At 31.8% G+C, this 12,456-nt stretch overlaps 1 protein-coding gene across 5 annotated transcripts in view; it reads right to left on the reverse strand.

Annotated features, from left to right (window-relative positions):
- COL11A1 (collagen type XI alpha 1 chain) overlaps window positions 1–12,456 on the reverse strand; it is a gene marked incomplete at both ends in the record, with an annotated part of 228,661 nt that overhangs the window by 120,682 nt on the left and 95,523 nt on the right. For all 5 annotated transcript variants that reach the window (XM_080693166.1, XM_080693164.1, XM_080693167.1 and 2 more), the window contains 10 exons: window positions 1,231–1,275; window positions 1,982–2,035; window positions 2,282–2,326; window positions 2,923–2,976; window positions 4,040–4,084; window positions 4,193–4,246; window positions 5,407–5,460; window positions 5,630–5,683; window positions 7,138–7,191; window positions 9,531–9,584. In XM_080693166.1, coding sequence (XP_080549292.1) covers window positions 1,231–1,275; window positions 1,982–2,035; window positions 2,282–2,326; window positions 2,923–2,976; window positions 4,040–4,084; window positions 4,193–4,246; window positions 5,407–5,460; window positions 5,630–5,683; window positions 7,138–7,191; window positions 9,531–9,584 — 513 coding nt within the window. The remainder of the gene's footprint in view (window positions 1–1,230; window positions 1,276–1,981; window positions 2,036–2,281; window positions 2,327–2,922; window positions 2,977–4,039; window positions 4,085–4,192; window positions 4,247–5,406; window positions 5,461–5,629; window positions 5,684–7,137; window positions 7,192–9,530; window positions 9,585–12,456) is intronic.

Below are 12,456 nucleotides of genomic sequence, written 5' to 3' on the forward strand. Positions count from 1 at the left end.
ATGGTCAACCTGGACACTCATTATTTGGAGGGGGAAAGAAAGGCAGAGCAGAGTGGGGAGGGCACCAAGTACTGTGTGAATGTATGCCATTGTCAATATGACCCACATTATGATGTGAAACTATAGTGTACCAGTAAAAATTAAATATATATATATATATATATATATATATATATATATATATAACAAAATTACATCATTTGCAAGGAAATGGATAAAACTGTGATTAGTCAGTCACAAAAAGTAAGAAACCCTTAATATGCAGAAGCTAGGGAGAAAAAGGATCATAGGAGGAACTTTGGACGAGGAAAGAGAAACCATAGTTGAACAAATAAGGTGATCTAACCGAGGGGGACATAAGGGAGGAAGAGGGAAATTCCCTAAGGTACACGATGTACATTCACAGACATATCAGTCACTAAGTCAAACATGAGGATGAGGAAAGGGGAGGGAATAGGTTGGGAACTGGGTAAGCACTCATGAGCAATGTGTACATGTCTGCCTCTATCACTGTACCCCATTAATAGATGACTACAATGCACCGATAAACAATTTAGAACACTTTAAAAAGTGAATTTTTATAGTATGCAAATAATATCTCAATAAATGTATTTTTAAAACATTGCATAAAAATCTACAAACATATGAAGAATTGTTAGAGCCATCTAACAATTCTATGGTAACCACAGTGGACAGGAAATACTACTCAGAAAATCTGGCAGCATGGATCACCAAAAAAAAAAAAAAGACTCTTTAATAAAGATTTATTCTTGTTTTGATCTAGTTATTGAGTTATTAACATGGGCATTATTTAACATTTATGCATGAGAAATAGTGGCTGTGACAAGTTTAAGATTTTTCATGAATTGGGTCAGAGCAGAAACCCTTTCTTGCCAGTAAACCAAATCACATTTTTTAAGTAATGAAGAAAAAAAAAAAAGAGAGAGAACCAACATGAAGTAAAAACATTCATTTATTAGTAGGATTTTTAAATCAATATAGCTGGGAATGTCTTATTTGGAAACTGTCAAAATAATAACTGCAAATTTTTATCATTCCCAGTTTAAAGATCTATGAATGAATTCTAATCGCACTGTATTCCAATGGTTTAAGCTTAAAGTAATTGCTTATTTGTTCTATATGGTATAATTAAAAACAGAAGGCAGGCCTTCCATCATCTAAAGTTGTTAAATCAAAATTTGAAATGACAGGAGTAACAGAGTAACTTACTTTTTCACCAGGAGGACCAATTGGACCTTGTGGACCAGGAAGACCCTATTTTAAAAGAATTTATGTCATGTTAAGAATCTCATCACAAGAATACACTTTTAAAAATAGCAAATTATTAGATGCATATGTGTGTGTGTGTGCGCGCGCGCGCGCGCGCGCGCGCGCACACACACACACACACACACACACACAGCCTCTGCAGGCCCCAGAAAGTTTTGTAAGACTGTGAGGAGTTTTACAAAACTTTAGTTTTACAAGCTCTTCTTTCTTGGTGGTGGTACTGGCGTTCCTGGAAGCCCTTCTACCTCCGGGTTACACTCCCAGACCTACTTCTATATTTTTTATTTGGAAACAGTGTCTCCTAAGCCAGTGCAGCTGGCTTCAAACCTGAGCGATCCTCCTGTCTCTGCCTCCCAAGCACGGGGATTACAAGGGTGTGCCATCACGCCCTGCTACAAGCTATTCTTTCTGCAAAGGAATTGTAATGTGAACCTATTCAGAACTCTCCTGCAGATAGGACTATTCACCCTGCCATTTAGTGAATGCTGAATCACTCATTTTTCTCTGGAAAGAAAGAGGTCTCTGCAAGTGATCTTAAATTTAAAAAATAAGGAGAGAAAGAATTATTTGTTAATATTCACATTTTAAGGATTCTAGTTCTTCATAAAAAGTTTTGAGGCTGTAAGTTTTCTTGTAAAAAGATACCATCATACCCCATCATGTCAAAGAAGCCATAATAGCTTAGACTTACTTGAGGTCCTGGGTTCCCTTGCTGACCTGGTGGTCCAGGTTCTCCTTGAGGGCCCTGCCACAAAAAATAATATAAATTCTTTAGTAAGACTGCTTTGCAAAATAGTTTTTTCTACTCAGCTTAAAAATAGTTCACAAATCAGTTTCCCCTCAAGAACATCTAAAAAACATTGCAAAATATAAATTCTAGGAGTAGACAATGAATTTATAAAAATGTCTTAAAAATTTTTTACTTTAAACTTAGCAGCACGAATGTACTGCTCAGATTCCAGAGATGATTTTATGGATATTTGTTACATACCATGTTCCCTTTTGGTCCTGGGGGGCCATCTATACCAGCAATACCCTTCAATGAAGAGGGGGGGAAAGTATGGCTGTTTAAAAATGTAGAAGCTAAAACAAAATCATAAGGGTAACTCTAATAACATGATATCCATTAGCCTAAGGTAACTAAAAAACCCTTAAAAATTAAGTGGAAATAGGGATTTATGATTTAATAAAGCCGAAGCAAGATTTTTACTCTCCCATCCATGTTCACATTAGCATATATCTAGCATGATATACCACTGTGTGCTAGGGACTTATCAAAACCAGAAGACAGATAAACTAAAAAGAAGAAAAAAGAGGGGAGGAAATGATCAGCTAAGCTGATAGATAGTATATCCTTAGAATTTAGAACATTAATGTCAATTAACTCTTATCTGTCTACTAAGTTCCTATGGCCTCCCAGTTGCTGAGATATTAGGATTGAATTCTAGGGACTCTACCTTGAGACAGGATCTTACTAAATTTCCCAAGTTGGCCTCACCTCTTGCCTAAACTCCTGACTAGCTGTGATCACTGTTGTGTACCACCATCATGCCCAATAATGGTCTCTTGGTTTTGAAGAGCTTAGCCACAAACTTTCACTAGAAAATCCAGCATGTCTCCAGCAATACATACAGGCTGCCCTGGAGGTCCCGGAGTTCCTCTTGGTCCCAACAAGCCTCGCGGGCCCTAAAGAAGAAGGAAAAAAAAAACAAAAACATGTCCTCGTATGAAATGTCTTTAAGACATGCCTAATCACTTGAAAAAAAATTCTAACAAAATATTTACAGTAAAAATATTTGCATGTCTTAAATACAGTGAAAGTGATGTTTAAAGAAACATTTTTATGCAATATAAATATCTAGTGTTTATACTGACCCCAAAGCCTGTATAGATAACAGTGAGTCTTTAACGCAGAACTATAGCTTCGCTTCTATACATTTATGTATCTGTCTCTTGGGAAATTAAAAAAAAAATAACTTAATGCTTTTAATAAAACATGTTTGTGTCATTTCTGATTTGAATGCAGTGCTAAATCTATTATGCGATTAGACTACCTATAAACATAAAAGTACCCTAATTCTCATTTATTTTACATTTAGGTAAGAACATTCTTTCAAACAAACAAACAGCTGGATATCTACATATTCAAATTACAGACACCATTTTCTTGATAGAAGATTTCCTAAATTATTATTACTATGGTTTTGATTTTTCTTTCTCCCTCCCTCACCTCCTTGTCTCCATCTTATTATTTAGAAAAGGCAAAATAAAAATTTACTGTTTCTCCTATTTGCTTAACCATAGTTGTCTTGATAGGTTCTAGAATAAAGTAAATTGAGACTGAAATTATGAGGCCTTTTTGTAGCTCAGTGTTAGCTAGCTTTGAGTAAACCAGCCTGGTTCAACTTCCTCATTATTAAAATTTGTTAGATTATATAAGGATTATATAATCCTTATATCTAGCATATATTAGGTCTCTCGCTCTTTTATTTGTTCTGGTAATAAGTTCATTTATTCTAAACACATAAATAAATTCTAGAAAGATTGGTGATATTTGAAAAATAAAGGTTTTCTTAACAACCAAAAAAGAGCTTTATGTCCTTTAATTATCTTTCAACAAAAGTTACTTGGTTAGCTTAGGCAAGACTGAAATATTTACATAAGTTTATCACAGATTTACATATGTGACATTAGTTATTATTCTTCAAATCAAGAAAGTCATTTAAAAAGAAGGAAAAAAGATGCTTACAGCTTCACCTGGAAGACCCCGTGGGCCTATTTCTCCATCTTCTCCCTGTTGTTGACAAAAATAGGACAGCAATAGGATCAGAGGATGTGTCATCTAACATGTTCTAATGCTTTAATTTTAAAGATGCCTTAAAAAAATAAAGTTTTAAAATACCCTCATTCCATCATCACCAGGAAGACCAGGGGGACCCTGGGGGCCTCTTTCACCCTAATGAATACAGACAAACATGATTAGCATATGAAATAAGCATTACTTTTGCAAATCTGTCAGGTAATCAATTCTAATCACTTGTCAAAACAGAACAAAAAAGTCTGTTTTATTTTCCTTCCTTAGAAGAGCTGGCCAAAAATACATATTTTCACATTGGCTTTACATATTAGTATTCTAGGACAAATATTCCCTCATTTTCCCATATAAAATATTTGAATAATATAAAGACATAAAATAACATTCACACATTTAATTATTACATCCTAAAACACCTAGAAAATTATGTTGCTAAATATTATCTTAAACATAGATTACTTTGGTGATTTTAATATAAATATTTTTTACTTCTAAGTTATTTACTAAGTTATTTTGATTTTTCTTTCTCCCTCCCTCACCTCCTTGTCTCCATCTTATTAAATCAAAAATCAAGTCAACACTACTCAGAAAGACTAAAGAAATTTTGTATTTCTTTAAAATACTGTTATGTATATATGCACATATATTATCTTGGCATGTAAAAGGCATACAGTAAGTATTTTGCTGAATAGTCATACTGTTCTTTTTGCTTTTTCTTTTTTCTTTTTCATCTTAATCTCCAATATACTTAACTGCTATTCTACTTTTTCTCTTTATTCTGGTGAAGAATGACATAAATATTCAAAACAATTTTTTGAGAAATTGTTTCTTCATTTAATTCCCTACTAAAAACATCTACAGGAGGTTTGTTTAACCATAACAAATTATAAAATATTGCACATATATAAAAGCTTGATGTCACAAAGAATAATATATTGTCAGAAAAGTATTATGTAATTGACAGAATGACTAAAATTTTTCTAGTAAGTATTTTCTACAGAAAGGAAAAATGTAAGAGGGAATTGAGGCAATTATCAAAAAGTTAGATGAAAATTAACATTTTACCTTTGCTCTTCTATTAATGTGATGTTTTCATATACTCAAACATAAAGATCCTACCTCAGTATATTTACAAACCAGAAGTATTTTAATGTCTATAAACAACGAATCTACATTAATTCTACAATTGTAATATAAGTATTTAGATTAATTTTTCTTCTAATTTGCCAAATAGAATTAGCACTAAAATATTTTATAGCATTCTCATTATACCTTGGTAAAAAGTAATAGATGTATCTTACCCTGTGACCTTTGTCCCCTGGCAAACCTGGAAGTCCATCAAACCCTCGATCTCCCTGTAAAATTATAATTATTATTATCTTCATAGCCTTGGCATAGATCAGTACTGTATTTTGGGGATAAGTGTAATTTTATATTACGTAATTTTATTTTACAAGTACAAAAATTTACAGGGTAAACTGACAAACAGTATCTATCTCAGAATACAAATATATAACTCCTGACCTTTGATCCAGGTTCTCCTGGCATTCCTCTTCCTCCATCAGCCCCTGGACGACCCTGAGAATGCCAAGAACAGGATTAAGTAAAAAGGTTTACTACTAACAGAAACTAAACGAAAACAAACTAGAAGTTAGTTCTTTATCTGAGGAGTAGCTGGGAAGTATTTTCTCCCATTCAGTAGACTCTCTCTTCATACGCTTGATGGTTTCATTAGCTGCACAGATCCTTTTTTATCTGATGCCATCCCATTTATCTATTCTCAGTTTTATTTTCTGAGCTTTTGGAGTCCTTATGAAGTCTCTAATCCTTAAAGACCTTAAACTTAACATTGAAAAAACAAATAACCCAGTCAATATTTTTCAAACGAAGAAAAGCAAATGGCCATAAATAAATGAAAAAAGTTCAGTATCATAAGCAATCAGAAAATTGCAAATTAAAACAATACTGAATTTTAATTGAACTCCAGTTAGGATGGCAATTATCAAGAATATAAACAATAATAAATGTTGGCCAGGATGTGAAGACATAGGAATGCTTATATACTCTTAGCAGAATTGCAAATTAGTACAGCCACTTTGGAAATTAATATGAAAGTTCCTCAAAAAACTAGAAATGACATCACCATATGACCTAGCTATACCAATCCCACATATCTTTAAAAAAAATATATTAAAGTCAGCCGGGTGTGGTGGCGCAAGCTTGTAATCCCCGTGCTTTGGAGGCGGAGACAGGAGGACCGCGCAGGTTTGAAACCAGCCCCGCTGGCTTAATTAAGAGACCCTGTTTCCAAATTAAAAAGTATAAAAATAGGTCTGGGATTGTAGCCCGGAGGTAGAAGGGCATCCAAGAACCCCAGTACCACCATAAAAAAAAATTAAAGTCAGAATACTATAGTGATACATGCATACCCATGTTTATAGCAGCATAATTTACAATTGCCAAATCATGGAACCAACCTAGGTATAGGTCAGTAGATGAATCAATAATGAGAATATGGTATAGACACACAGTGGAGTTTTACTCAGCTATCAAAAACAAATAATAAATAAATTATGTCTTTCACAGGAAAATGGATGGAACTAAAGAATATTATGTTGATATCAACCAGTCTCAGAAAAATCAGTTTTCTCTCATATGCAGAATCTAGAGAGAACAATAAGAAACGATAGGCACTTCAGATAAAGGAGAAGAGAGAACAGTATAACATTGTAAGGGGATTGGGAGATGAAGGTGAGGAGGAAAAATGGAGAAGGATGAAGGAAACAGTTCAAATAATGCTGTGTCCATATATGAAGGTATCACTCCCAGTCTCACTAATAAATAAGGTGAGTGAAGGAAGCAGGGTGGGACCTGGAGAAAAACACACAAAATGCTGTGTTCATGTATATTTGTATCACTTTAAAATTCACGATGATGTATGATTACAATATACCAATGAAACCTTCAAAAAAGAAAAAAAATATAACTATTACACATAAACCCTGAAACACAAAAATGAAAACCAGCCATACCCTTTTTCCAGGTTTTCCAGTTGGACCAGGGGGACCTTGGACACCTCGAGGGCCCTATATCAAAGCATCACAATTGAATATTGATTAATACTCAATAATATCAACAAAGATGGTTTATGGAACAGATATATTCTTATCTTTAATTATAAAAATACAATATTTACACATTTCTATTTAAAAATTCAGATAAAGCAGAAGACAAGAGAATTTTTCTAAATAGCTTCTTACAAAAAAGTCATATTACTTATTAAATTTATTTGTATATATGTGGCTATATAAATATGAAAATGATGAAATATTTTCAACATTAAAATACCCTCATTTGCTCAATTAATTTTCAAAATTATTGTTTTTACATTTTCATTGACTGAGCACACCTTACATTAGATGTAATAGTTTACTATATGAATTCACAAATGTTTAGATTAAGTTTCTCTGCTGATTTGCTAAACTGCATTCATACTAAAACATATTATGACATTCGTATTATAACTCAATAAAAAGTAACATATGTCTCTTACCTTGTGACCTCTGCTGCCCTTCACTATCTATACCATTTCCTTTCTCTTTCCAACCCCCCTCCTGTCCTTCATTTTCTCTTCATGTTTTAAGTGTCTTTGCTTAGACGTTTCATGTTTCATTAAAGTTATCATGTTAAATTATAATCTCCTTTTCTCATATTTGAATCTCCTATTAGAGTGTTACCTGCCAAAGTGTTCAGCTAAATCTATTTTAACAAATGCTCCAACAATTTCGCATGATGTCGTTTATGTTTCTTTATTCACCTATAAAATGCTAGAGGAGCAGTTTTTTAATTTAAAAAAAGATTTAATGGGTAGTTTCATTTTAATTGGCATATTAAAAATTATCTATAAAAATAAGAGATACTTTTATTTAGTAGCAATACAATATAATGATATATATGGAGATTGATATACATATTTTAAAATAAAATTGCTATGTAGTTAGTAATAGATCAAATGTAGTTTGTTTGAATATTATAAAGGCCTTTGCTTTAGTTAACTATATCTTTTCAACATTAATTTAAATAATTTGTACATAATAAATATAGCAAAAACCACATTTGAAATTATAAATAATTTTGTGATCACTATAAAAAGCTGATTCTAGAAATACAAAGTTTAGACTGTCTAATAAGTCAAGGTTAAAGAACATGGCTTTTAAAAAATTGTTGCAATGCGAGCACTCTAACCTGAATGTAGCAAGATCACAAGCAATAACAAAGAGAAATACTGCTAGTTTTTAATAAAAAATGATCTTTCCATATCTAAGTTTAAAGATATATATATATATATATATATATATATATATATATATATATATCTTTAAACTTAGATAATCAAAGCAAACTTGATTCAGTCAACTATGATAAATCTCATAGGCATTATGATTACATAAAGCCAGGCTTTCAGGTTACATGATATATAGTTTCATTGCTATGATAGTTTTGAAACTATAAAACTATAGTGATGAAGAACAGGTCATTGGGTACCAAGTATTTAGGGGTAGAGAGAGGGGTATGACTGTTAAGGGATACACCAAAAAAAAAGTTTATATTATGCAGTTTTATCTATCCTAATGATTATGGTGGTGGTCACAAAAATATACATATTTAATTCAATTTTTATTATAAATTTTTGAAAATAAAATTAACTTTAAAAGAAGTAAAGGAAATGAGTTGGTGTCCATTTGAGAATTCCTGTGGACCAATGTGAATTTATATTTGTTCACTTTATCAGAAAGCATTTTCATTTAAAAATTAACATATTTAAAATACAGCATCACTTTTTTCCATTTCAGGGAATAGTTATGTTGCATAGTTTAATAGCTCTATCAACTTATGATCATTCACAAGAATAGTGTTTTTAGTAAGTTATCATGTAAATATAATCTAAGATGTTTTTCTTAATTGCAGCTTATATTTTCACAATTTCTCTGTTTCCTCACCTCTATGAAGATTTTGAAATAAGCTACTTTTACCTATATTAAATAAACTTTATGATACAATGTGCTAAATTTACTTTCCAAGCAAACATAGGTGCCAGGCAGGACCACAAATTCAACTGCTACTGTTTTTCTTTGCTCTACAGAATCTCAAGTCAGTTTAATACTATAAAGCCCTACTACTTTCAAGCTTGTTCCAACCCACAGTTTAAATGTTAAATAAGTTATTTAGAGTCACTGGCCACTCAGAATTTTTTATTAAAAGAATGGGCTTAAAGATAATGTAAATATATCCTCTAATCATAAGTGAGATAACAGATGTTTCAACTGTCTTGATTACTAAAATCAGGTTAATAATAACATAAAAGAAAAATTTATTATTATTATTATTATTATTATTATTATTTTATTATTTATTATTATTTTACCTGAGGACCTGGATCACCACTCTCACCTTTGGCCCCAGCTGAACCAGGCCCCCCCTGTAGAGAAAAGTTGAAGATATAATCTCTTAATTTAGCAATTCCATAATAACTTAAAGCTCACTATCTATACTTGAAGAAAACATTATTCTAAATATGTCTTATTAAATTATTAGGATCTAATAAATTAATAAAATAAACTTTTTACATCTTTTACTTGGAAGTACATTGATTTTATTTCAGCCTGAGAGCCCTATTGACAACTTATATTTCGCTCATCTACACAGCAGGCAATCTCATAAATCACATTGGAATTTTCTTTAATCTATGCACCATCAGAACACTTAACAATACAGAAGATATTGTTTATTACTACACTGTGGTGTAGTACTGAAGCAACTCATTTTGACAAATAAAGTATGTACTGTATCCTTTTATACAATAAAGACTTGGCAGCATGTTACTACTTTTATAGCCAGATATTTCTGACACTGAATTCTATAGTAATAAAATACCAAGGACAGATGTTATTGCTATCATTATATAAATTTGTCCTGAAATAATGTCAAAGCATTTTCTCCCAGATTAGTTTTTTTCATGAGCTTAATCATTATATAAAGCACTTCTTAAAAATGTTTACATATCATAAATAGCACAATGAAAATTTGGCAATTGAAATAAAAACCGGAAACAATAAAAGTATTGAATTGCTTTAAAGAGGAGATGTAAGTTTAAAAAATATACACTTAGCCATTCATGCTCCCTAAAAGCTTTAGAATATTAAAAATGAGCACAGTAATTTTATTTTTGTGTGTGGGTGGGGATAGAATCCAGGAGCATTTTACCTCCAAACTACACCCCCATCCCTATTTTATTCTTTATTTTGAAACAGGATCTTACAAAGTCGTGAAGGGCGTCACTAAGTTGCTGAGGCTGGCCTTGATCCTATGGTCCTGTCTCAGCCTCTCAAGTACTGGAATTACAAGCATGCGCCCGCAATGCCTAGCAAGTATGGTGATTATAGTGAAGTTCATATTAAAGAAGGTTTTTTTTTTTTTTGTATTTAGGAAGTATCTGGTTTATTTAAGTCAATACACATTATATTAAATTAGGTTTATCAAAGTACAACAAAATTAAATTATGCTACATATGAAAATGTTGTCCATCTGGAGCCTTCTGGTGACTCCCCAGGAAAATAACTAATGATGTGACTCCCAAGAAATTTAGAATGTCAAGTAACATGAATTTTCTAATCTTGAAAATTAGAAAAATATGGACTTTCAAGCTTCTAATTAAGAATTCATGCTATTGAATTTCTGCAAGAGACAAACAGGGGTTCTACATTAAATGCAATTATTATTCACTGAACTGAATACAATTATAAGAAGTTAATTTGTTTTTAATTAATAGGCTGAATTACTTAGTGTGTATAGAAGCACTCTCTACTCAATGCATCACAATTACTTATTCTAAACACATTCTAAAAGTTGTAACATAATAATTGACAGTAACAGAATAGAGAAAAACACATTTTTTATTTACTGCATATATTTTAGTACAGATCTCCATTGACCCATAAAAATCACCGAATAAGAGCAATTGTATAAAATGATGTTTTCATTGGAAGAAAACATATTTAGATATTGAAATAGACTTTGTTTTCTAGGTCCTAATTTCCAAATATTTTTAGACTCTAAGTAGTAGATATTTCAAGGAATGATGCCAATATTTTTAAACAAAGTATAATAGAAGTGGGGGAAAATAAATATAATTTTCTTGCCCATATCCTTTAATTTTTATCCTTTAGTGTGCTTTAATGTGTGTGTGTGTGTGTGTGTGTGTGTGTGTGTGAACAAGGTCTCATTAAGTTGCAGAGGGCCTTGATAAGTTGCTCAGTAAGTTGTGAAAGGCCTTAGGAACCTGTGATCTTCCTGTCTCCGCCTCCCAAGTGGGATTATAACCATGGGACATCGAGCCCAACCGTGAATTTTTAAGGAAGCTAAAAGTTTCCATAGCAAAGAGAAAGGTATATAAAATTAGTCAATCTTGACTGTGACATGGAGAATGCAGTTGTCAATGATTTCTCTGTCAACATGTCATGACAAATATGGTGAACCCTCAATAATTTGCCAAGAATTGCTAATGTGCTTTTCAGTTGGTTCTTCCTATCACTGACTCTGCCCTCTCTCTACAGACCCACTTGCTTGGATTTGTCAAGGGATTGACTCTTGAAATTCCTTTAGATAGTACAGTTTCAGAAAACCTACACTGCAAACTAAAGATCATATGGCAGAGTTTTCCCAAATGCTTAGCCATAGAAATCAACTGGGAACTTTCATTAAAAATATAGTTCACCAGTTCTGATTCTGAAACTATATAATCAGAATACCAATTTCAGGAACCCAGAAATTTTTATTGTAATTTGTCACTAAAAATAATTAAACTTAACTCCATTTCTTGTTAAGTGAAATAGAAGGTCCCATATTTCTTATTTATTGTCTTTTAAAAACAGAACACTAATAATGTGATCATTTAAATCCTATCAAACGTATTATTTATTTTCTATTTTAATATTATGAGTAAAACAGATTAAATAATTACAAACTAAGCACTTGATTAAAATTTCAATAAATAGCTTCACTATAGTCTAAGAGCATCACAGATAATATTTTAATTTTCAGAGTAATACATTCTATGAATAGATTTATTTCAAACACAAAATCATATGAAAGCAAAGAGAAATAACTCTCAACATAAAACATTGAAAACAAATACTTAAGATAAAAATTATTTTATTAATTATAAAATCAAATGATAATCTTGATTTGACACCTACAATATTATTTTCTTTAGCAAAAAAAGAAACATGTTGATTCAGGCATGGTGGTCCTCGCTTATAATCCCAAGAGTGGGAGGCTGAGACAGGAGGACC

Source organism: Muscardinus avellanarius (assembly GCF_963383645.1).
Source record: "Muscardinus avellanarius genome assembly, chromosome: 3".
Classification (NCBI taxonomy): domain Eukaryota; kingdom Metazoa; phylum Chordata; class Mammalia; order Rodentia; family Gliridae; genus Muscardinus; species Muscardinus avellanarius.